General features: G+C 40.8%; 1 protein-coding gene across 2 annotated transcripts in view; it reads left to right on the top strand.

The window, feature by feature from the left end:
- Positions 1–24182, top strand: part of ptgfrnb (prostaglandin F2 receptor inhibitor b) — a 58236-nt gene extending 34054 nt beyond the window's left edge. Inside the window, exons 10-15 of one of the 2 annotated variants that reach the window (XM_086070232.1) lie at positions 14–201; positions 3568–3675; positions 19329–19515; positions 20627–20745; positions 20831–20881; positions 22523–24182. In XM_086070232.1, the coding sequence (XP_085926358.1) occupies positions 14–201; positions 3568–3675; positions 19329–19515; positions 20627–20745; positions 20831–20881; positions 22523–22635 (766 nt within the window). In that variant the 3' untranslated portion in view covers positions 22636–24182. Of the gene's footprint in view, positions 1–13; positions 202–3567; positions 3676–4858; positions 5011–19328; positions 19516–20626; positions 20746–20830; positions 20882–22522 lie in introns of those variants that run through there. The other variant, XM_086070233.1, reaches the window with a different exon arrangement.
- The last annotated feature ends 2384 nt before the right edge of the window (positions 24183–26566 follow it).

Here is a 26566-nt window from a genome sequence, read left to right as displayed (position 1 = left end):
CCTGTCCATTCAGAGACAGTCTGGTTTTGACCAAATCCGGCCCAGCTGAGTTTCGGTTCCGCCTAGGGGGCGTCCAGTTGTCAGATCGAGGTTTCTACTGGTGTGACATCACGGCATGGACAAAGCAACAACCTGGTCAAACATGGACCCGAGCAACGAGCGCAGAGTCCAATAAAGTCAAGATCGACTTTCAAGAAAATGGTGCGTTCAACATATGGAAATAGTTGCATTCACCTATTGAATAGCGTGGCCTAACGTCCTGGTTTAATTGGGACAGTCACAGCTTTGAGTTACACAAGTTCTGTCCTGGGGTTCCGTTTTTTTTTTTTTGTTCAGTTAACAAGCCAATTGTGTGGGCCGTGTGTATGTTCACTCATTTGCTCCCAAAAACTTATAAATACCTTCTATTTTAAATATTACCCTGCTCCCAAATACGTATTTACAAGTTTGTTTGTTTTTTATGCTAGAGCATACAGAAGGCTTTGATGCAGCCTCTAAACTGAAGCAAACGCTTAAAGCCGTGGTCGATATTACAAAAACGGCCAGCAGGTAGCAGCCGAGTATAAGAGATCAACCAGGGCCATGTTGCAAAAACGCCCTTTCCCCCACTGTTTGAAACAGATTTGTGAATAATGATGAAACTTAGTTACATTCAAATGCTAATTGCTGCAAAAAGGAAAACAGATCATGACGAAAGAAGAGACTCTAATCTTTCTTTTGGTAGGTTCCATGTTTTATATATAACACAATATTCTGTGGGCCTTGCAAAATCAGTCAAAACCCAGTAAAACAGCCGGGAGCGAAGGGGGTTGCTTCAGTCAAAATGGCTGCTAGTGAATGAGTTTAAAGGGATACTTGACTCGTGAGCCATTTTCAGCAGCAAAAAGTTAATATTTTGTCAAGAATGAATGAAACAAATTATTAACTTTTTACGTTTGCGTCATCTGGGAACTAAAACTACTTCCTGCTTCTATGTCAAAGAATCATTTAGTCCGACCAAACGCACGCAGAGTGTTTCTGGCGGCGCGTTTCCAATGTTACTATGTGATGGCGTGGATCAGTGGTAGAGTGGTCGTCTCCCATCCGTAAGGTTGTGGGTTCGATCCTCACCCGTGGTGACCACGTCGAAGGGTCCTTGAGCAAGACTCTGAACCCCGTTTTGCTCCCAGTGGGCCTGGCAGCAGCCCACCACCGGTGTGTGAATGGCTGAATGTGAGGTTTTGTAAAGCGCTTCGGGCACTACAGCTAAAAAAGCACTATATTGTACAGTGGAACCTCAGAGTTTGAACGTCTCGGAACTCGTACAAATCGGACTTCGACCCAAAAATCTGAGTAAAAAATGCCTCAGAGTTTGAACTCATTTTCGGAGTTCGAACACCCAAGCAAAGCGAGCTAAGCCGAACGTACCTTGAAAACGGGTAGCCGAGCGCAGCCGAGCAATGCCGAATGCTCACGTTGCGGTCGTTGAGACGATGCGCTGCTCATTTCCAGTCAGATCGTGAATACTCCCGGAGGTGCTCCATACTCGTGAGTGCATTTAGATTTTTCCACGACAATTTTCTTTGCCATCAAAGAAAGACAACAGTGCCAGTGGCAGCAAAGAAAAACATACAGTGCTACGAACCATAGTGGAATTAGGAAGGAGATTATCGCGCCGTTGTAATTACCCTGACTACTTCTGTAAATACTGGCACGAGGACCCCCCCTTAGCTGTTCAACAACGTGCCTGACGTTAACAACGCACGCAAGGACCGCTTAGTAGTCTAACAATATGCCCAATGTAAAATACACAAACTCCAAACTAAAGCTAGCATTAACATAGCATTTATCATCCACTGCCATCACAAAAAGGTAAGGTAGTTTTTTTTTTGTTTAAATACTGTAAAGTACTGTAAATGTAAAAAAAAAAACATAAATAGAAATTAAAATAGGAATTTTCTGTTTTTGGAACTTGGAACGGATTAATTGCAATTACATTATTTCCTATGGGAAATTTTTTTTCGGAGGTTGAACAATTCGGACTTTCAACACTTTATTAAAAAAAATAATAATAAAAGAGATAGCGGGCCCGAGCAAAAATGATTGGATAATGGTGAGTGCATTTGTTGACTTGTTTAGCGCTGTTAAACTGTCAACCAAGATAGCATTTAGCATTAGCTAACTAGAAAAAGTTTAATTTCTGCAGAAATTTCCACATGCCAGTCAAGTGCTTTAACCACCACACTATTGTGGATATGGACGTATTTGTCACATTGTATGTAAATATAGAGCAATCCAGTGCAATACAAAACTGAAATGATGGATTCATTTAGTTACAAACTTGATGACATGATATTTAATAAAAATAGATTTTATTTCAGAAAATTAATTTGAAACAAAAAAATCCAAGCAGGAATTGAACCCTGACGTTCCAGTCATTTGCTGAATTATTTATTGATTTTCAGCAAAATTGTAGTGTCCCGGTTTTTACTTTAGAAAATCTGGCCACCCTACTAGAGAAACGTTGAATGCAAATCGACCGCCCACACTTGTCAATGGCTCACAACATAAAACAACACTTTGAACGTGCACATACCTGACCTACTTTACTTTGTTTGATGTGAATGGGAGGCAGTTGGAACAAATGTTCAAGATGGAGTAAAACGTGCATCTGTTTAAGGCGACGGGATGAGCGCTTGGAACATGCCGAAGACGTCGGAGGGATGAAAGGAGGAGGAGCTAAGCGAGGCAAACCTTTCTCTGAGGAGAGAGGCTCCTGCTTTCAGCTAATTGTCGATTTTTCTCCCACGTTTCCCTTTAACTCTCTTGTCTTTTCTCCCCCTCCCGTTCGGGGATGTCTTCAAAGTAAAGCCCCTTTGACCATTCACTCGGTTCCAGGGATCGACACGGCTGCTTCCCCTTTCCCTGTGTTTGTGTGTGCGTGTCGTTTAAGTGTTTATGTACAGTATTTGTTGACGCATTTTTAGTTGACCCCGCATGGAATATGCACATGCAGTCTCAGAAGCTCATTTAGTCTGAATTTAAGGTGACTTCATCCAAGTTGTTTGTTGTATGGTTTGATGATTTGAATACCTTCATTACTCTTCACAACTCTGTTGCATAGAAAATAATAATATAACATAATATTGCAATGTTATGTGTCAATCCGTCATTGGGTGACTTCAGTATCACGAAAGCCAAACATTCCTCTCACGTCCCAAAAGATTTACGGTGTTCTTTTTCCAATATTGCCGTCAAAAAGAATTTCAAAGGGTCCACTTGTGTTTTTACAACCTGGGTCAGATTCTCCACAGCTGGGGCCCCAATTTGTGTCTGGATGTCACGTCCAAAACAGACTGTTAAATATGAAAAAAATGTTCAAGTACTAAGAACACTTCATCTAAATGTCCTTTGGATTAAACAAGTGATGTCACAAGTGACCTGAACCTATCCCGGTATCTGAGGCGGAATTGTTGTTGTAACTTATTTCTCCATTATTACTGGCATCCTCAGGGAATCGAATGGGGAATGTACAATATATTTTACAGGTTTGTCTTTAAGCATATCTACACATTGTTTGTTTTTCAGGACCCTCCTTCTCCATTGCCATCCATTCAGACACCACCACTGTTTATCCGTGGCAAACAGCTAAGATGAAGTGTTCCCTCAGCGTCTCTGGATCCTCACCAAAGACCGGTACAACACACTCAAACACACCCATTGGCTTCCATTACATACATTCTAAAGTCATCTCCGGAAGCCCAACCCTAACCAAAATTCTATTTTAAAACGTATGAACAACCAGATTGTACCCCAAAATTGCAAATAACCTCCTGATGATTATCTAGTGCTGCACATGATTAATTTCCTCTTTCATTAGTTATAAATCGCGCAGAGGTGGCAAATCCAGGTGCAGAAAGTAAAAACCCTGCCACAGTTTGGCTTTAGCCCCTGATGCTAGCTAGCTAGCTAGCTCCCTAGTAGATAAACGAGCACTGGCAAGGCGCTATCTGTGACCCCTGCACGATCTGAGGCGATCTGATGTGCGCATGCGCAGAAGGTCAGCCATCTTGTCTCGTACAATCGGCAGTACGCATTTGTAAAATTGAAACAATATACAACAAATTGATATTGTCTTGCGATAGATACAAAGTAAAGTAGTAAACGCTAACATACATAAAGGTCAACATCTTGAAACTAGCTAGCTATCTAATCTTATCTAAATGATCTACTCTATCTCATTTTTTTCCCAATGCGTACCACCAATTGTAACAGGAGATACTTATACGTGTTTGTCCTAGTGTGGTTACCGTAGGTTAGCGCCTCAGGGGTCACAGCGCCTTGACAAGCACCATGGGAGCTAGCTAGGGAGTTGTTTAGCTAGCTAGCTCCCTAGCAGGTAAACGGCTTGAATACCATGGGAGCTAGCTAGAGAGCTATAGCTAGCTAGCACCTGGGGCTAAAGCCAAACTATGGCAGGGTTTTTACTTGCCACCTCTGTAAAAATTTAAATCAGTCACTTAGTGTTTATTATTTGTGAATCCAAGTTGCACACGCTTTTTCCTACGCACATAGGGAAATACACAGAACTACAGCTCCGGTGCACAATTTGCATATGCGCCGTGCTCACCTGTCAGTCAGGAGCACTGCTAATAAGAGCGCTCTGCCTTTGAGTGTTTTATGAGTAAAAGCACGCGCACACACACACACACAAACACACCATTTACTCATTCACTCTGACAGTATTTAGTGCTGCTTTAAAACAAGTTGCATTTACTAAAATCATGTTGTAAAAAAATGCACGTTCACCTCACTGTATCAGTTACATCAAACACTGGTCAATTGAATTGCTTTTTTTTCATGTGTCTTCCCCCCCCAGACCCCCATCATTTCACCGCAATCTCCTTACGATACTGCTTTTATCTGACATGTCGCCATGCCTTCAACCCGTCCGCCTGCTTTCTAAAGAGCCATCCCGTTTCGCTTCATCCTCACGCATCCATTCTGTTAATGTAAACATGTCACATGAGCTCATGTGCCACTCCTTGCCTCCCTCAACCCATCTGTCAAAATTCCTCCTCATTTCTTGGCTCTTTACTACACCAGCCGTCGCACGCTTTCTAAAATAAATCCCTCGAGCAAATTGATCAAACACGCGATTCCTCACCCGTCGCTTGTCGGCTTGTTTGGGTTTTCTTAGCAGGATGTTGTTTCCTGTTCCTGTTGTGTTTTTCATACATATAGTATGTCAACATGTTTGTGTCCTCGCATGAACATATGCATGCATGTAGCGTACAGCCTGGGAGTAAATCCTGCCAATGCCATGGACTACTTCCAGCTGCAGATGAGAATTATTAATTAAAGTTCTCACATTCATAGTCCCCGGAGCAGCATTGTTCTTTAATAGTCTTGAAAGCGCTGATGCATCAGGTCAGTGAATTGGACTCCCAGTTGCTTTCCTGCCCATTTTGCAGATCAAAATTCCCAAAGGTAGAAGTGTCACTACCCGGGTCACGAGATTGAGTTGCGCACAGGGTTGAATTTTAAGTAAGCGAGCAGCAAGCGTGGTGTCATGTGACATGCATCGACAGGGGGTGTGCCACTTTCGCTAGCCAAGCATTTGCGTCCTCAGGTGTTGTGGCTTCATTCGCCTGCTAGCAAACAGCTGCAGTGGGTGTGACAATGTTGATGTTGTTGTTATAATACCAGTCTTGCCTCTTTTTTCATTTTTTTTTTTTATTCCTGCATACATGTCGTACAGAACCAGCCAAGATGGCGGCTGTTACGTCAGTGTTGCAATCAGTCTCATTTTAAACTTGAATGTGGATATTTTGGCATTCTAGGTAATTAATTGTATTAATTTTGGCAAATAAGAATCAGGGTTATTATGATTTTGGAATTTTCATTTTTGTTAGTTTTTATTTAGGTTTGAGTTTTGTTTTTTAAATGTAGTTAGTTTTAATTAGTTTTTAGGGTGGTTATTTAAAAAATGCTTAATTTTAGTTAGTTTCAGTATTTTTTTATGTTTATTACTTATGCACAATATTTAATAAACACCATGGCAAAATGAAAACAGTAACTCATTTCTTACCTAGCGTTGCATTTCGGCTGAGTTAAATGCAAAAGCAGGCGAGTCGAGCCATTGGAGCCAAAAGTCAATCACGCAAAATTGTCGCCTAAGAGCGACGTCATCTGAAGGTGCTTTTCTATTGGCTGCTGCTCGATAATGTCACTTTTGTAAAACACACTTTTCAAACATCCTTGTTCCGGTTGAATAAATATACAATTAATCGTGAGTTAACTATTGAAGTCATGCAATTAATTATGATTTAAAAAAAAAAAATGAATTGCCTGATAATCCCAGTATGTTTATTAAATATATTTAAAATCATCCCCAAAGGCTCGTGCATTAAATTAATTACCAAAGATTTAAATGAAGGACATTTTCGCTATAATTATAGCTTTGTAAACATAAAATGTAGTTTCAGTTAGTTTTTTGTTTGTTTGTTTAAAAAAAGTTTTTATTTTATTTCGTTAACAAAAGTTTTAGTGATTTTAGTTTTAGTGTTGCCGTTGCCGAGAATGCACATACACGACAATAAGACATCGTCATGAAGCTTTGCTACATGGAATTTTTTAAATACTAAATCAAAGTAAGCAATCCAAGTCTATTTAATGTACTCTCATTATACCAGTTTTTACAGTCATTCTTTGAGGACCCTTTAAAAAAAAAAAAAAAAAAAAAAGTAGATGAGTATAACCACAAGAGTGCAAAAATGAATGATGGTGATGGCATCACTGGTTATGAACTAATTTGAGAGAGTTATGATCTATCACTTGAAATTGCACGCCTCCTTGCCCCTTGTGCTTCCAAATGAGTTTGTGTTGCGAGCCAATAGAGCAGTCAATGATGGCGTCAACAAGTTCAAACACTCCCCCAACACCCATGCATATATTCCGTTCATTGATTTCAGCTCAGCCTTTAATACTCGAAACCGAGGGTCGCCCGCCTTTTCGAAAACAGAGCTACTTGAGCTAATGATTCATGTGAAGGAAGGGCTTGATGCGTACTACTTTGAAATAACAAATTGTTGCCTCTTAATATGTAATTATATAGTTTTATGAATAATTAATTATATGTGACGATACTGACCAGGTTAATGATTTAAAATACATTTATTTACAGATACTGTAAATAAAATGACAATATCCCATCACTGCTAAGCTATTTTTAGAACAGGCCAGCTGGCTACTCATGCGGTCCTTCGGACCTAATCCGTGCCCGAGGGCCCGTCAAACTAATAAACTTGGTGCTGGATCTTTAGTTTCTTCCCGAGCAGGGTACCGGTGTGTTATGGGGAGCTTCCTGTCTCGCGCCCTTTCCCTAAACACAGAGCCCCCCCAGGGTTGTCCTCTCACCCTGGTTGAAGAATCTTCTGCCTCAGACAACACAAATAATCTCCTAATCCGTTTCAACCAAGCTATTGTAGAACTCCTTCTCATGTCCTCCCTAACCATCTGGTATAACAGCGCTGACTGCCAAGCACACACAAAAAAGACTTCAACGAATCAACGTAAAGATCATCGGCCTCACTCCTCCATCAGTGGACTCACTCTACAGCTAACAAACAATACATAGGAGCAAAAATCTCTCCAATCGCACCCACCTCGCTCAACAGATCCTTCAACCGCTCTTAAGTAGAGTATGCCAACATAGTTCAGCTTGTGGTCAATTTCGGAATCCGAATTAGTCAGTAGAATTATTGGGCAATTTGCATTCGCCGACAAATGCAGCTCTCACAGGATCGTCATGAGTTGGGTATGTATGCTGATACCTTTTGTAAGTCAGTTGAGCAACTGTGCAGATACATTCCTGAGAGGCCATCATTGAAAGCGGCTCACCTGTTGGAGCTTGTTTTGATGATGGCCTTATTAACACAAAAGGCACATGCGCACCTTTTGATTCTCCCTCGTTGCTTCATCGGGGATCACAATCTCTCTGAAATATTCAGTATGATATATTTGTGTTTCTCCGAATGTGTTACATTTGATGGTGGGAAAATAATTTTCTGGGCACTTAAATTCATGGTTAAAAACAAATTGTGTCGCGTTAGGTAAAACAAGCCCCTATTAACACGATTCACTATTGGCCGGGGTGCTCAAAGAGGTTTCAAACTGAAAAACAAAACATTCCGAGGTCACGTTGGTGACAACTCTAAGTAGCAGAATATTCTGTGTTGTTGTTGTTGTTGTTGTTTTTTAGCAGTACATTGATGCCAGTGCTCGCTTGTTTTCAGAACATAAGGGGCATGTTTTTCATTCGAAAATCACATGCACTACTACTATGGAATGTGGAAGAGAAATTGATGAATTGATTTGATTAATTGTTGGACGTATACTGTATTGATGTGTTCCTCAGTCTACTCAAGAAGGATGAGGACCAAACAACAACGCAGGTTCTCCTCTAAGAACCGTGCCCCAAAAAATTGGGCAGGAGATAGCATAGTAGACTGCTACCTTTCGCGGATGGTTTTGGAACATGAAAAAAAAGAATACAATAATAAAAAAAATACCCACAATAGGTGAAATCTGTGAAGTAGTCAGCTTTATTTTTTTTTACATTTATTACAATAAAAGCAAGGTACTGTTTATTATAATGTTTTATGGCTGTTAAAAAAAAACATTTTACACTTTTCTCAGTCAGGCATTAACATTTTCCCTCTTGTTTAAACCCTAGCAATGTTCAAACCTTCACAGTTTTAAAAACAACAACAACAACATGAAACAGCGAGGCCGTTTAAATGTGAACTGCGTTATATTATGTTATTAGTTAATCGATGAAAAGTATATTGGAGGAGAAAGGTATTACAATACATCCAAACTCTAACCACCTCGGTGGCTTAGTGATAGAATGTCCGCCCTGAGACTGGAAGGTCGTGGGTTCAGTCCCTGGCCGGGTCGTACCAAAGACTATAAAAATGGGATCCATTGCCTTCCTGCTTGACACTCAGCATTAAGGGTTGGAAATGGGGGGGTTGGATCGCCAAATGATTCCCGAGCGCGGCCCTCGGTGCTGCTCGCAGCTCCCTCAGAGGATAGGTCAAATGCGGAGAACGAATTTCGCCCCACTTAGGTGGGTGTGACAATCAAGTGGTACTTTAACTCAACAGTTATAGTATTTGGCAGGAAAAGGAGGATGGCACTTTTTGTCTCATTGTGAAATGGAGTTACTACTAATATTACTCTAGAATTAAAAATTAATAAGACTTAAAAAACAAACAAAAAAAGTCAACTCCTGTAATGACATCATGATACACACTAGTCAGGTTTCCATCCAAATGTTTCGAAATTTTAATGCGAATTTTGTGAAAATGCGCAAAACGGACATGCGACTTATGCTCGTTTCCATCCACTTTTCTTTTGCAAATATGCGCCGCGGGATGACGTTGTGGTGACGAAACTTTGGGACAATAGGGAGTTCCAGGTGGGAATGTTGGTTTTGACGGACTGAACGGACGTAGTTTGTCTCGTTGGCTTCCCTCCCGCATGTAAGTGAAGTGTGTCGTTACATCGGGAGCTGATGTTAATAAAAACATCTAAAATTGCAATCGTGTTTTTTTCTTTAGAATTAATTATAAAAATAATCCTGTTTCTTCGTCTCCCCAAACAAATCTTACTTTATCATCCGCCATTTATTGTGACTACAAACGTGCGTGTGACATAGTATCGGTCAAAATGTGTGACGTATATCCGGTCTTGTAGTCGCTTATTCGCAAAACTTGTTTCCATCGCCAAAATGCGCGTTTTCCTTTTTTCGATACGCTTCAATAACCACTCCCTCCAAGCGTAAAAACATTTTGGGCGAATTTTGCGCCTTTTTTTTTTTTCTGGCGTTTACATTCAGTTTCTTTTTCGCAATTCTTGAAAATTAAAATAAAAATAGGTAGATGGAAACCCACCCACTGTTTTGCCAAAAACCAAAGGAGAAGCAAAAAAAAAGATTTGCATTTACATACAAAAATGATTGGAACGTGACTTGTTCACTCTTGCTGGAAAAAGCACATTTTCAGTGACCTAAAACACAGTTTATATTCAAATAAAATAAAAAATAGAAGAAACAGCAAGTTCGAGTGGTTACCATTTTAAGAGGCCTCCTCACAGTTTTTGCTGGAGACCAAAGTAGAACCACATTGAAGGCATGGGAATGTTGGGTTGCCAGCCTTGTTTAGCATTAGCAGGTGGACAAAATAATGTATAAAATCATTTATTCCACCTCCTTTATAAGAAAGATCGAAAAGGTGCAACTGCCGCTCCTCCATCACGAAAAGGAAGCGGATAACATTCACGTTTATCATACTTGCACTTTGTGACATTCTCCTAGCAGGTGATTAGCACCTGCCAAATTGTTGCTTTCAAACGCCTCTGATGAATGCATCTTACCATGTTTTTGGCTCACAAGTCTGTCGGCCTTCCTTTCGTTCCTTTTTCGCTTTGACTCCTTCTCCTTCCTCTCCACTCTCACCAAATTACCCAGCTGTCTTTGCAAGGGCGACAGGCAGCCGTTAATTAGCCAATCTCACGCTCCGTTAGCCGGCCGGGGAGACAGAACGAGCGAGCGAAAGAATAGGTGGTGATGTGGAGAGGGAGCGAATGAGGCAGAAGTGGAGGCCGCTAAACAGACTGTTAAAGTGAGCAACAGTGGTGGAGGGTGAATAGTGGAGCCAGTAAATGGGGGAAGAGGAGGCTTGAGAATGAGTGGAAAGTTTACCGAGTTGGGAGAAAAAGCTTGTTGAGAGGAGGGAAAAAGAGGGACAAAATTGTCCTCCCTCAGTCGTATGGCAGTGTTGATAAAAAGCATTTGCAGTCATGTCTGCTAATGTTTGTTGTTGCAAAAAAAGGTGCCAGGGATGTAACAGCGTCTAAACGTCACAACACGATAAATATCATATGAACCTCATGATACGATAATCATCACAGTATTGTGAGGAGGTTAACGAGACCAAAAGTGCTTATGAGACCCACAATATTGTATTTAAAAAAAATTGTATTGGAAATAAGGCACGGTATTGTATTTTTTTTTTTTTTTTTTTACTTAAGTTAATAACAGCAGTGATTAAGAAAATAGGCTTAGCGAAGTCATTTCAATGTGCTCTTACTGACTCAGTGGCGCAAAGTACACTCTAAAAAGAGAATTGTTGAACCAATTTAAGATTAAACAGAGAATTGTTGACCCACTTAATAAAATTGCTTCTAGTGGTACCACACAATTAAATTAATTCAAAGTGATATATTAAGTTAATCCAAAGTAAATACGTATATTAAGTTTAATTAATTATGAGTTCATTAAACTTAATATATTCACATTGGATTAATTTAATTCAATCGTGTGTTACCGCTTGAAGCAATTTTATTAAATTGGTTCAACAATTCTCTTTTTAGAGTGTCGTATGGTCTGTTTACTTCACAATGCAGTATTCAGCTGAGGCAGGCAAAACGTTTTTTTAAATAAAAAAAATAAAAAGGATTAACAGAGATGTTGACATTTTTTTGCTGGTATTATTGATTTATGGGAGTGATTACTAATGTGGTGGCCAAAACATTCCTAATTAAAATTAAACTGCACTATCAAACTAACTATTAGAGGGTGATAGAACTACACAAATGCAATACAACCTTGCCTTTTTAACACATGCTGCTTTTAACTCATTCACTCGCATCCATTTTGACTGAAGCAACCCCCTTCGCTCCCGGCTGTTTTACTGTATTTTGACTGATTTTGCAAGGCCCACAGAATATTGTGTTCTTTTGCTATAAAAACATGGAACCTACCAAAAGAAAGATTAGATTCTCTTCTGTCATCAGAAAAAAAGTATATTTGTAACTGTTTCCATCCAGCAGTTAGAATTATAATATAGCTATGTTTCATCATTATTCACAAATTTAGTTTAAAACAGTGGGGGGGGGGGGGGGGGGGGGTTTGCAACATGGCCCTGGTTTATCTCTTATACTCTGCTGCCACCTGCTGGCCGGTTTTTGTAATAACTACCATTGCTTTAAGCATTCTTTTCAGTTCAGAGGTATTTATACGTTTTTGGGAGTAAATGAGTTAATATCGTGACACCACGACGACAATATTGAGTAATTTTAAGTTTTGCGATATTACAGTTATCACATCCCTAAAAGATGTATCACAAATATGAAAAATATAAATTTAAAAAAAATAAGGGGGGGGTGAGTCACAATAATACATTTGCAATGGAATCATGTAAAAAATAATAAATAAATGAAACGCCATTGAAATAATATTGTTTTGTCCCACTATTAGGGGACCTCCAAGAATCTCAAAAGTGGTGATTACATAAGTATTTATAAAAAAAAACAGGAAAAAAAAAACAGGAGACAGATGGATTCATTGACTTAGCTTGAAATTGCGTAATATTAAATCATCACTGTTCATCTCAACATGTTATCCAGTAAGAGCTTCAAAATGTCTCACTGACTTTGATGTATGTATGGTTTGTATGTGCTACATTTTTTTGTGTTTTTTTTTTTTAACCAAGGTGAGATAAACAGCTTTTCCCAACACTGAGGTGGGAACAGGATTTTTTTGATTCAAGTTTTATGCACCTAAAGTGACGTCCTTAACTAATTTGTAATCCCCAAAATGATATATATATATTATTCAGCAACTTCCAGATGACTTTAATCAAAAGGTGTGTGCTTTCGACTCAAGGCATCGATCATCTTGTGCTACTGAGAAATTAAAAGCAAACAATAGGAAGAAGAGGGCTAGGAAAGTAAGATGCTGAGAGATGAAGTGAGAGCGGGTGCACGGTGACGGTAAAATTAATTAAATATGTTCAGCAGATTCTAAACAGCAAAAGAATGCAATGTTTTTCACTCCATTAGTCCTGCGGTTAAAGAAGACTTGGAGGAAACCTCAAACCGCATCTCAAAATATCAAATTCAGCTCTTAGTTAAGAGGCCAAATGGCAAGCGGGCAAGAAGAAGAATTCATCTACTGTCGATCTTTTTCAGCGCTCGGCAGTAATGAGCGATGTATTGCTGCCCGGCAGCTTTGTTTCTGAGAGGCTAAATGGTGTTTTTATCTTTTGTCGGGATTCCGCTCTGCTTTATGGCGCGGAGAACTCGCAGCCATTTTCATTATAAGCGCGTGTGGTAATTGTCGGTCTTTTGCGTGTCAGTGTTTGAATTTCAGGCAGTTTGGAGCCTGCGAGTCTTCTCCAGGGATTAATCGGGAGAAATCCAATCAGGCTGTTTTCATTTCCGCAGACGGCCATTTTAGTTTTATGAGCTTAGACGAGAGCCAGATAGTCCGTTAGAGGTGCGCTGTAGTTCTCACTTTGCCATCGCTACGCTGCTTCTTATCTGCTTAATGAAGCCACCGCCTCACTTTAAAGCGTGTAATGAAGCTTCTGCTGTTGGGGAAGTTCTGCACTAACCAGGTTGACTGGATCTTCCTCCGTTACTGCATCCGAAATCACTCATCGTGCTCAAGTTGCACAACATGGACAAACGTATCACGACACCTGAGCATGAACTCGTTCACTGGCAGCCATTTTCACTGAAGCAACACCCTTTTTACTGTATTTTGACTGATTTTGGAAGGCTCACAGAATATTGCTATAAAAACATGGAACCTACCAAAAGAAAGATTAGATTCTCTTCTTTCATCAGGAAAAAAAAAGATTTCTATCTGTTTCCATTTTGCAGCAATTGGCATTAGAATATAGCTAAGTTTCATCATCATTGTTCAGAAATCTGCTTAGAACTGTGGGAAAGTCCGCTTGTATGCAACATGGCCCTGGCTGATCTCTTATACTCTGCTGCCAGCTGCTAGCCGTTTTTGTAATTACTATCATTTCGCCACCCGTTCTCTGCAGTTCAGAGGCTGTATCAAATCCTTCTGTATGCATTAGCATGAAAGAAAAACGTTTAAAAAAAAAAGCCGTATAAATACGTCTTTGAGACACTTACGTATTTATATGTTTTGGGGAGCAAATGAGTTTCCCACATATTGGAAATCTACTTGGACTTTTGGTTATTTTACACTTCATATTGTGCCTTCTAGTGAGTAAAAATGTTGGTAACACACTACTCAGTGACACCATATTTTTTGCACTTATTTTGTATTAAAATGAAAATATATATATATAAATAAAATAAGGCTGTCATATCGGATCATAAGCGAAAAAACTGAACCGGGACAGCAAAAAATACACATATTGAACCTTAAAACACCATGTTGTTTGAGATGTGAATACACAATTCCAAAGGACATAAAATGCTCTGCGAGCTAGCCTAGCTAGACAGTTTGCCTTGTTTTTTTCCCCAATTTACTTAGCATGTAATATGTCATATGATACATAAAATAATTCCGATTTTCAAATTGGGCTAGTTATAATGTCAGCTCACCAGGAATCTTGCAGATTAGTGCTCTCACACACACACACACAGACATACACACACAGCTACTGATGGCTAGCCAGCTGGCTAGCTAATTGTAGGTAACATAGCCTGAAGCTCGCCTCGTAGCTGTATTGTGGAGAGCGTGAGGTTCCTTATGGGGCTATAGGTAACAGTATAGGTTAGCCAGGTTACATATGGGCTTATTATTGCATGTAATACGCTACATAAAACAATCACTTTTTCAAATATGGCTCATTATATTTTCGGCTCACCTGCAAATCTTGCAGAGTGCTCCTTGCAAAAAAAGACTCGTGTCATAAGAAGCTGCGCCGGTGAAACAACGTGATTGGACTGGTTCAGTGGTTGTGCTGTGACAGCGCAGGTGATTGGCTGTCTCCACACACGACGTGCTTGTTTGGTTGGGGCCCAAAGGCTCCTCCGTCCTGTTTCTACGTCTCTTCAAGCCTCACGATCCACAAGTGAGTGGCGGCGAACTAACGTTACATGCGGTATATCCGGTCGTGACACGTTTTTGTTTTTTAAATATTTTTGTGAAATTTTCTTAAAAACTTCTTGGGCGGCCCGCGTGCGAATCACTGTTGGTTACAGTTACAGTTAGTTATTGAGTTATTGGAGTCAGTCTGTGAAGTCTGCTCCTATTTATCCACGGTGCATTTGTGAGCTCAGAGGTCGCAGATGTTGGGAGGTAGGCATGTGCAACGCTCCACAAAAGACGATTCGATACGGTTTTCGGTACGCGGGGTGTGAAATGATTGAAGAAAGTGAAACAATTCGATTCGTTTCGACTTGCCGGGATTACGATTCGATATGGTATGGCTTAGTTTGAGAGGTTATGATGCAATGACTTTTTTGTCGTCATTTTACATACATTCGAATGAAGATATATCGCTCCAACAAAAGACATTTCCGTATGCATCTCAATCTATTTCAAAGCACCGAAACAAGGTCGCCGGTCTGCTTTCCGTTCAAAATTTCCGTCCTATCAAATTATTGTGCAGCAAGTCAGTGGGCGCAGCACTCGTCTGATCAAGTCCGCAATGAGCGCATTCATGTCGCGGGACAGGCACTGTAGGTCCATATGGGGCCACAGCTGTGAGCCAGCCTGCGGGATGAGCCTCATATAGGAGGTGGTAGAAGAGAAGCTCAAGGTGTCCCCCTCGCAGAATGACTCCCCGTTGTTGATTTAGGGTTGTGTGATAAACAAAATAATCTCTACACTCACTAAGTATTCTAAATCCCCCGGCGCCATCCGCCCCTTCTCGCGCATTCTCAGCCATCACCAGTCAAGAACAAAGAAAGTAGTGGATGGGGGATAGAAGACTAACTGTAAGAAAGACGAGCTTGCTAAAAATAGATCCATTCCTCGAACACGGTTGCCCTCGCCAAAAAACAAGCTACCTGACTTCGTAGTACGACGCAAAAATGTGGCTTTGACTATTAACTGGAAATGGAAACGGTCATCCATCTGTTGTTGTCAGACTGGGAAGAAGAGCCCATGCAATACAAAGGATTGGATTTTGATCGTCAGTACACCTTAACAAATATGCAAATACGGTAATACTTGGACATAAGAGTGCCCGACATGATTTTTTTTTTCATCCAGGCGCTCATTCAGACGATTTTTTTTTTTACTTTTGAGATATGATCACTGTATGGTGGAAGTCCACATAACACTTCACAACAAGCAGCAATTTGGCAAAGCAAAATTATTTCTGTTTATCGCCACTCCCAATTGAAGTTTTGTGTCAAACTAAACAAAACTGACAATTACATGTAGCTTGTTAGCTTAATTCTGACAAACAAACTAAACCACCACAGCTAGGCTAACAGATAGCATCAATGCTAGAGTAGTATATTGTATTAAGCAACAGATTTTTAAACACAAACACTACATCAACACTTGTAAACAACATCTGCGAAAAATGAGTCATGTTACTGTAGTTTACTCACTGATCTGTATATATTACTGGATAGCCGATAGCTCATACACGCAAGCCGTTGAAGCCACAGGGCGGCCATCTTACCCCTCCCATCTCACGAGCAGACTACTGTATAAACTATATGTATACGTACAGAGTAGACATATGCAGTTTGTAGGCTCTTAGTATAGGGCCGGGGCTGGGGGGGTGGTGTGGTGTGGTGTTCACTATTTTTTTTATCAAGTGGACGGTATGTGCTGCTTTGAACACCCCCTTTTTCTTCTATTGCTCAGTTCCTTAGATCCCAATATTAGATTTGGCAGAGGCATCTTTTGTTGAATTACAGTTATAATTCTTTCATAAAAAATATAAGTTTCCTCCTGTAAACATCATTAAAATGATCATTTATACATGTTTTTAAGGCAAGTTGTAAAGTGTCAGAAGTCCTCTTGTTTATGTTTAACAAATTTAAAACATGATAAATCATGCTGTATCTACTAAGTACTGTCTCAAATGTTCTCCAGTTTCGATACTGTAAGCGTATAGGATTGTATGCCGAGAAACGTTTCTTGGGAGGAGCAATATGGCGGCCACGCGGCTTCAAAAGTCTTGGCCTAACGGCTATCCATTTATATACAGATCAGTGAGTTTAATGAATCACCAGCAGTAGTGAAACTCTTCTTTGTTTGTGTCTTCACTACTGTTATACTGCCCCCCGGTGGGTGTCAATAAATAATTGCATAGTATTATTTTGTGTGAAATGCGTTTTTAGCTTTTTTTTTTGTAGTGCCACTACAAATGTTTCCATTGTCTGATGCCTGACCACTTTCCAGAAAATTTGGCAAATTTTGTATTGTGGAAGGTGATTATTGGCCAAAGACAAAACACTTTCATTCTGTTGCTTTGTTGTTTTAGTGTCTATTAATATGTAAATAAATGGGTAATTGGTGGGTGTCTGATTAAGATCAAGACCTTTACTTTTTTGGGTGTCAGTCAATTTATTGTTTTGTTTTTTTGTGCATGTACTACTGATTTTGAAATGAGAAGTTGACCTCCATCCTTCACACCCATTCTAGCGATGTGTTATTGTTTTGTAATTGACACTTATACATAAGTTTGGGTTTCGTGAGCGCCATGTCAAGCGGATCAATTAATATGGCATCTATAAGAGTCGACGGCACAATTGACTGGTTTGGAGACATTTTGTTGAATAAATCAAAGGCCAGTGTATAACAATGGATACGGCGACTTTTTCTCTTTTTTTTTCTTTTCTTTTTTTTTTAAGCACAGCACTTGAATTTGAAAGCCGTTCAGGAAGCGAGCAAGCCTGGGAGAAGTTGAGATGTGATTCATTACTCCGCTCCGGGTGACTTCACTCTTTCCTCTTCATTATGTTCGCTCCATTCTCTTCTCTCATCCACCTCGTTTCTTCATCTATCATTTTCTCGCCGAACACCCACCGTTTTTTTTTTCATCTTTTTTTTTTTTTCTGCACGTTGTCATTTGCAAATGCTGTGTTGTTTCAGTCATCGGCATTATCTATTTGTCTCCTACATGACAGGCTGACGGGGGTGTCATCTGCTTCTTAGTGTCCGTTTCTGTGTTTGCATGCTTGTGCGTTTGTGTTGATGCATGTTTATGCATGTATATCAAAGTGTGTGCATGTGCAAGTGTGTAGGAGGCACTACTGTGCTAATAGTTCCTCTCCCTGACACACTAATGACTGGTTTGTGCTCTCGCTCTTTCTCTCTCTCTCTCTCTCTCTCTCTCGCTCGCCCTCCCTCCTGGAAATAATTAGTTCCCCCCTCCTCCAACGATTACATCTATTATCATAATTCTCTCTCATCCCCGTTTGCTTCCATTTGTCATTAACGGCATCCTTTTCTTATGCTGCCTATCCATCAGTTTTATCACCCTCGCTGGGAAAGGAGCAGCCGCCCCCCCCTACGTACATGTTCATGATGAAACTGCTCTGGAGGTTCTGATTCAGACTGTATTTGTGCATGTGCGTGGCAGTCGTCAGAGCTTATTAGCCGCGTTTGGAAAACGTGACACTTCTCGGTAAATGTTATGCTTAAAATGCATAAATGGCGCCAATCGTGCCAGACTTGACAGCATGTCGTCGCTCCAAAGGGATTTTGAGGAATCTCAAAAGTGCATCCTGCAATCTGTAGTTTGTTTGTATTACTAATCCATCAAATAGCCACCAACGTCATTCTGTGTTGTCATGTAGGCCTTTATTTTAGAAGCCTTGTTGTGTTTGCAAAGAGCTTAAGCTCGATAAGACTCGTCAAGGTGTTTGGAACAACATTTATCAACCATGCAAGGAAAAGCTTCGAGATTCTTTTGTTGGCCTGAAATTTAGAATTATTTTAAAAAGGGAATTGCCCAAAAAAAAAAAAAGTACTTGCGGTATCTCAATGTTTAAAAAAAAATGACGACAATTTGCAACCTTGTTATTTTAGCAAGAAAATGCACATAATTTGCTTTTGCGGGCCACATAAAATGATATGGCGGGCCGAATGCGGCCCTGGGGCCTTGAATTTGAAAACTGTGCCTTAAATAATGTGTGAATTGACTTTTTCCTTTCTCCAAAATCAAAAATCACAAACGCTGTACTTGAAATCAACGAGCCACTAGCACAGATTGCTGCATTCACATGGCAAATGTATCTAATAAATACATTTTGCTCACACATTCCAAAAACAAGCCTCTTACATTATTTATTTTAAAATTATTTAACCAGGAAAAGTTCATTGATATTAAAAAATCTTCTTTAGAAAAAATTGTCCGTAGGTTTCCACCTGAGTGTTGAAGGCTTGTTTGTATGTGCCCTGCACCTGGTGTGTAATCGTTTTCACCTCTATTGCTTCATCAACAATCAATTTTACACAACCGATGAGGAGGAAAAAAAAAAAAAAGAGATGAATGGAACAGCTTGATTTTTGAAAAACTTGTCTGTGCCTGCGTTTCTTCCAGACCACCTGGCCTACGAGGTGCGTTGGTTTTTCACCCGACTTCGTGGTGGACTGACAACAACGCAAGTAGCCAGCGTTGACCGCTTTGGTGTCGTGAGGAAAGAGTTCCGCAACTCTTCCAGTGGCGTTTCCATCGAACGCGAGGACACGCACTCGTACACGTTGAACGTCCATGGCGCTCACGACAGGTGAGTGTGCACTCGCTGACCTCATATTTACTGTAAGCTGCTTTTTTATAACTCTGTTCTGAGTGTTACTGTACTTGAGTGGATTTTTCAGGATCAATTCCATATTATAGGGATACTTGACTCAGTGAGCCATTTTAACACTAAGAAGATTTATTTTTGTCTTTAACTAATGTGATAACTTTATTATTTTTCATGTACACTCTAAAAAGAGAATTGTTGAAACAATTTAAAAGATAATTGTTGACCAACTTAACAAAATTGCTTCTTAGTGGTATATATTAAGTTTAACAAACTCATAATTAATTAAATTTAAAATATTTACTTGGGATTAACTTAATTCAATCGTGTGTTACCACTTGAAGCAATTTTATTAAGTTGGTCAACAATGATCTGTTTCATCTTAAATTGGTTCAACAATTCTCTTTTTAGAGTGTACAATGAATACCTTTAAAAACACATTTTTCCACTTGCTGTCCACTGAAGATGACATCATCACCTGTGCTGGGGAAATAGGTAGCAACCAATCACGGCTTACCTGTTTCCTGGCTTTGGTCAGCAAACTGAGCCATGATTGTTTCCTCAGCACAAATGGCAAAATGTGTTTTTAAAGATATGAATTGTTCATGAAAAATAATTATTTTTTTCTTATTAATTATAGACAAAGTATTATCTACTTACTGTTGAAAATGGCTCAATGAGTCAAGTATCCCTAAAATATTAGTATGTAGTAATAAAATACACATTAACATGTTTGATGCGTTACATAAATCACTGATATGGAGAATAATTTGGGGCCTAGCACTGACCCCTGGGGGACACCACAATGAATGTCCAATATCCTCAATGCTAATGCTGTTGATGTGTTTGATCGGAATCCATACTGACTTTCGCGGAGTAATTTGCGTCTGCCCAAGAAGTTATCCAACCGGTTATTGAACAGCTTTTCTAATATTATGGGATGTTGTGAGAGTAAAGCGACAGGTTGGTCGTTTGCGCGGAGGTGCTTGCTACCAAACTTGTTTCCACAAGTCTGCTTCCACTTAATTCCCGAGTGCGAGTCCTTTTTCTGCCTCTGCAAGTTGTGATCCTAATACTATGTTTTGTCTCCTAGCGACAGCGGGGAGTACCACTGTGTGGCTACCCCCTGGTACCTGTCTGCCTCCACAGGAGCTTGGACCCAAGCCGGGGAGTTGACATCTTCCCGAATCTTCCTGACGGTCCGATTCGCCGGTGAGGAGCGTGTGCACCCGATGTGACGCTTGTGCCTTTCCGACACAAATTCACCAAATCTTCTGCTTTCTTGTTTCGTTTGCAGTGTGGGAGTCCTTAAAGTTGCCCCTCTTGTACGGCGTTTCAGCATCAATAGGTACGATCACATGCAAAATGCGCAACGCTCGCGCACTGTGCATTTAAATAAGCCAAGAACACGACACGAGCCAGGCTGACGATAGTGGAGCCGACGCCAATCAATAAAATCTGCTTTAGTTGGCACTGGGGCCGCTTTTGCTGGGTGCATTCCAGAAACGCTGAAATATTGATGGCAATTTTGGTTTCTAAGTTTCTGTCGTCTCAGGAGGAAGGAAGGACTGCAGCTGAAGCAGCAGCAGAACAGCGGCAGTCTTCAGAAGATTCATTCCAACCAATTGTAGTGCTCGTGTGTTACTCGACGCAGGAACTTGTCAGATGGGGAGCGTCGTAATCAAAAATTGAACGTGACAAACTGGAAAAACAACAACAACAGTTTAACCATTGCAAGATATGCCGTAGCCAAAATTGTTGGGACATTCGGTACCTCTTTAATCAATGGATAAACCCTTTTTTTTTTTTTTTTTCATATGTAATATTTGTATTCCTTATAAGTAAAAGCCCAACGCCATAGAACAAAAGCTTGTAAAAAAAAAATTTGTTCCAGAAGAGTGAAGCCTGTACTATTTTTTTTTTCTCCCCATTTTCCCTTCCTCTAACGCGGTTTTAATGTCCAGAGGACCTTGTACTTTATTGTGTACCTTTTTATTGCACATGGACGACATCGCTTTTCTCACTTCAGAGTCCCGCAGTTGTTGTTTTTTATTTCAGAGCACAATCTCCACTGCAGCATGATATGAAATTGCTCTGCAGTCTGTTCAAAGTATAGCAACAGTGACAAAGGAGCAGTTTTGTTATGGTTTTTTATTTTATTTTATTTTTTTATGTGCCTGCCAACTTGGAGACTTGCACATCCCGAAAACAAACAATTAAAAGAATCCTCCTAGTCCCAACCTTAGCTTATATTACTTAAATCTGGAGTCCCTGTGTGAATTAAGTTTCTTTCTTTCTTTTTCAAGAGCTAAATATTTATTTTGTGAGAAGTTTATTTTTTGGAGGCTTTTTCAGAAGTTGTTCAAATTTGGCCTTTTTTCCCCTTCTTAAACTTTATTTTGGAAAAATAAGACTTCATTCTCGTTCATTCTCAACGGTTAACACTTTTTATCTCAACAAAATTGGTGTTAACATTTCTTTATTCTGACTTTTTTTTCTTAAAAAATTCTCAATTTGTTGTAACATTACAACTTATTTTCCTCATAAATAGCTTTAATATTCCTATGGTATTTTTGAATTTTCTTCATTTATAAAATAATTTTCAAGTATTTTATTTATTTACTTGATTTGAACCATTGCTGACTTACGGCCATACATAAAGTCATTATATTGAGATATCTTTATTCAAAAAACAATTGCCAATTTGGATGCACTGTTTGTTTGTTGTTTTGTAATGCAATGCCGAGGTATCGGATTAAGACTCGGTATTGACACACATATGGGTGCAAAAAAAAAAATAGTGATTGTGATTACCATTAAGGGTCGGAATTGGGGGGGTTAGATGACCAAATGATTCCCGAGCACAAGCCCCTGCTGCTGCTGCTGCTGCTGCGGGTTCAAACGCGGAGAAGGAATCTCACCCCACTTAGATGCGCGTTTAACCTGTAGTGTTCAATTCCTGCCATTTGAACCCTTGTCCTGTGCGCAGGTGTGGGCCTGTTCTCGCTGGTCCTGGGCCTGGTTTGCGCCCAGTGCTGCTGCCGCAACGCCGCGCACACTCCCCGCTCGCGCAACAAATTGATGGACCTGGAGATGGACTGACAAATACTTCCCCCTGCGCCTTCCCACTGCGGCGCTCCCAAGAAAACGCAAACGCACAACAGACACACGCCCGTCAACGACTTGTGGGACACTCACTCCTTTCCCAGCAGAGGACGTTGGGAGTGACTCGGGCGCCGCGTTTCTTTGGGAAGCCAACGGAGTGCTTTCAGCGCTACTCGGAACCATTTCAGATCTGCAGTGGAGGAGCAGGGATTCTCCCCGATTTTTTCTTTTATTTTTTCTTCTACAGGCACAGGCGATTTCACTGCCATGTGGGAATAATGGACCACGTATCTAGCAAACACTAACGAGTGACGAGCTCAAGCTGCCCCGTGCAAAACTCCAGCCACATTTTGATTGTGTTCGTTGAGCTTTGCGGGTTACAAGTGGAACCTTTTTTGTCGAGTCCTACAGCCGACCAACGGGACCGTTCAGTCAGCCTGAGCCGCCTCGTTTCTGTGGCGACTCTCGAGAGGCCGCAGAAGGTCAGCATCCACCCCCCCCCGCCCCCCACCCGCGCAAGAGGCATTGCACTAGCAACCCAGAGTGTTCCTACCTTAACAAATGGACGATAACTACCTTTTATTCTCAGCTCTAGTTTTGGGGAAATTAAGAGATTTTAAAGTGGGAGAGATTTTTATGCTTCGCAAGGAGACGTGCAGTGTGTGTGAGCGTGTGAGTGATGTCACTTCTTGAGAAATGTTTTGTGTGTGTGTGTTGCGTGCACAGCGCCGTTGTGCATGTTGTGTTTTATAGCACTGAGTAGTGAGCAGCGGGAGCCGTTATCAGGGTTACATCAAACACTCCCAAAAAGTTGCTGTCACTCCACTACTGTAGTCATGTGTTCGACCCCCCCCCCCCCCCCCCGACCGTCCCCTCCAAAAATAAGATAAAATTTTGCTTCTAATTTAAGATTATTTCACTTTCCAACAATTAATGCATCCTCCATCTTTGCTCTGTAAAGCAAGGCCAATCCGCCATATTTAGTGACCTTGTTGAGTGTTTGTTTGTTTGAATAACAATTGAACTGTTTTGTGGTGCCTTGGAATACGACGTCTGTTCATTCTATAACACACAAGTAAAACACTCAAATCATCTTTGCCCATTGAAATGAATGGAAATGCCATTAATCCGTTCCAGCCTCCCCAAAAAGAACAATTATGTGTTTTTTCAGGAAAATAGTACTCTATAAAGTACCTTATACAACCTTTTGTATTAACATAATTTATATCATTATTATTATTATTATTATTATTATTATTATTATTAATTCATTGGGACTCCTGGTGTGTGCAACTTGGCCACTGCTGCAGTCTATGACGTTTCTCATTCATTACACGTTAGCATTAAGCTAAGGCAAAGTTATGCGTTTGTTTTAAATACAAATCATGTAATTCTCAATGTGTTTTATGTTTCGTTGAACAGTAATCTTCAATTGGGAGTTTAAAGGGGAAGTCAAACTCCCCAAAAATTATTGTTCTTGTTATATGTGACCTCACTAGTCTAAATATGCCATTCTGATTAACATTAAATTTGTGGAATACGAGTTCAGCAGCAAAATCCAGCAGTTTTAATCAATATCAGAAGGCGGCCATTTTGCCACTCACTGTCGCGTGAAAATGACATCACAGTTGTTCAGGTCTCAGGTAGCAACCAATCACAGCTCAGCTTCAGAAAACAGATGAGCTGTGATTGGTCATTGCGTGAGCAACTATGATGTCATCTTCAGTCGACAGCAAGTGGCAAAATGGCCGACTTCTGATATTGATTAAAACTGCTGGATTTTGCTGCTGAACTCGTATTCCACAAATGTAATGTTAATCAGAATGGCATGTTTAGACGAGTGAGGTCGCATATAACATATTGTCAAGAAATGTTTATGGTTGACTTCGGCTGGCTTGAAACAACTTCGAGCGCTCTTTAGTGAATAATTGTTCTGAATCTGCTCAACTGCCACCAGACGTCGCTCACATAATTGAATTTTTGCCCTCAAGACAAAGCAAAAAATAAAATGAAAATCCTCCAAAACCATAGCTCGTATCTCAAAAACACAAGCGAGATCACTCGTATCTCAGGGCACCACTGCAGTTTGGTCACGTTGGATTGCGCAAATGCAACGAGGTCCTTATTGATCCGCGTGTGTCGCTTTTATAGAGCTTTCGAGTTGCGTTTCAAGCAAGCAAGACTCGTATGCGAACTTGGGAGGGGGGCAATATTATGTGGTCGTTAATTATGTTTCGTCCCCGAGTCAGTCTCCTCGGGGCCTGATTGACGGCGCCTGTGAAAGTGCGACGACACTATTCGAATGAGGCGCTATATGCAAGCATCCTTATTTCATGTACACGCATATTGAACTACGTTTGTGCCAAATTGTCGATTAACAAATGCCACTGACCGACATCCCTCTTATCATGTCCTGCCGTTTGATTGCAATGACATGTGTTTTCTAATAAATAGATTTGTAAAAGTCTGATTTCAATTTGGTGGTGTAACTCCCCTTTACTCCGACACGCGGTAATAATAAAAGTGGCTGTCTCTTGACGTGTGTGTTTTGTGTCGTGCAGACAAGACGGATTGGAGTGTAAACAAGGCGGCGGGTGTTGGTTTGTGCGGCGGGGGCCGAGGATTGGCATTCGCCCCCCTCGCTCCGCCGAAAATGAGTTTTCCCGACGGATCTGATGTGGTCGTGAGCGCCGTTCCCACGCGTTGAAAATGTGGGCCGCTTTGCTTTTCGGCGGCACGTGCGGTTCAAGCCATCAATCGTTTTGGAAAAACTTCAAAAAAGTCGCCTCCACTCTTTTATAATTCAACACTGGGCTACATCTTACCCGTCTTCTCATTAGTCTTACGGGATTCTCATTCTGTTTATATTCTCTCATCCTCCATTTGTCTGCGGCTTCGCTTTCCCCCGCTAACCCTTCCGCACATCTTTCATTGGCTCCCCTCTCGCTCTTGATTGAAAATGCAGATGAGCCTCGGCTGTTCTCCCGGGTTTTTGATTTTAGCACCACTTCAACGCCGGTCTCTCCATCCATCCCGCTCGCTCTCATTTGCATCTCACGTGGAGAGAGAAGTGGGATCTGGTGGCGTCTGCTCGGCGCGCGCGCGCGGTTGCTAGCGCGCTCTCCCAGGGTCCACTTGACCCACTTTCCTGATCTTGCTCTGTGTGTTCGCTCCTGCCGTGGATCATTTAGTAATGTGGTCTCCATGCTACTTCCTCAGCCCCCGCGCCGTTCCGGAGACATTTTGTGGTGAGCCCGGCACGTACGGGGAACGGCAGCGAGTGCGTTCTCTCACCAGGTGACGTTCTTTCTTCTTTTCATTGTGAACAACACTGAATGTTGACACAAGCTCCATCAACAGTTCTCATCCACTTGAAGCCAGAACTCTCCTTGCTTGAAACAAAATGCAGATCATCTACTCAGGCAGATCTTACTTGGATTTTATGTTCTGCCAAATGGGACTTGTTTGGCTGGGTTAGGTACTTCTGGTGCAACAAAAGCGAGTTACTGCACTGACCTAAACTGAAAACATGACAAGAAATTGTGCCACCAAATATACACCAGACAATTTAGACTTTTTTTATTTACAAAAAATAAAAATGAATCCAGCAGAATCTGTGGGCGAGAGTGATAAATTGGTGTTTGGTCATTTAGCAAAGCATAATGGCTAGCCTGCTAGCATAGCTAACGTCAATGCTACAGCACGCTATCTATCAAGCAAAATATAAAATTATTTAACCAGCCCATCGACGATTAATTGCAAATGATGGTCATCTTGGAAGCAATTTACCTTACGTAACGTCATGTTTTCGACACTTCGCATTCCAAGCTTACGCCTCAAGTCAAAATGGTGGTCTAATGCTGCATTCGAGGATGGTAGGAAGTTGGACTTATCAGAGTTGTTTTTTCCCAGTTCCGACCTGAAAGCT

The sequence above is a fragment of the Leptonotus elevatus genome, chromosome 2 (assembly GCF_054856555.1).
Source record: "Leptonotus elevatus isolate MCC_2025b chromosome 2, RoL_Lele_1.0, whole genome shotgun sequence".
NCBI lineage: Eukaryota > Metazoa > Chordata > Actinopteri > Syngnathiformes > Syngnathidae > Leptonotus > Leptonotus elevatus.
The sequence above is the reverse complement of the archived record's forward strand: the minus strand, read 5'-3'. Positions and strand labels throughout refer to the sequence as shown.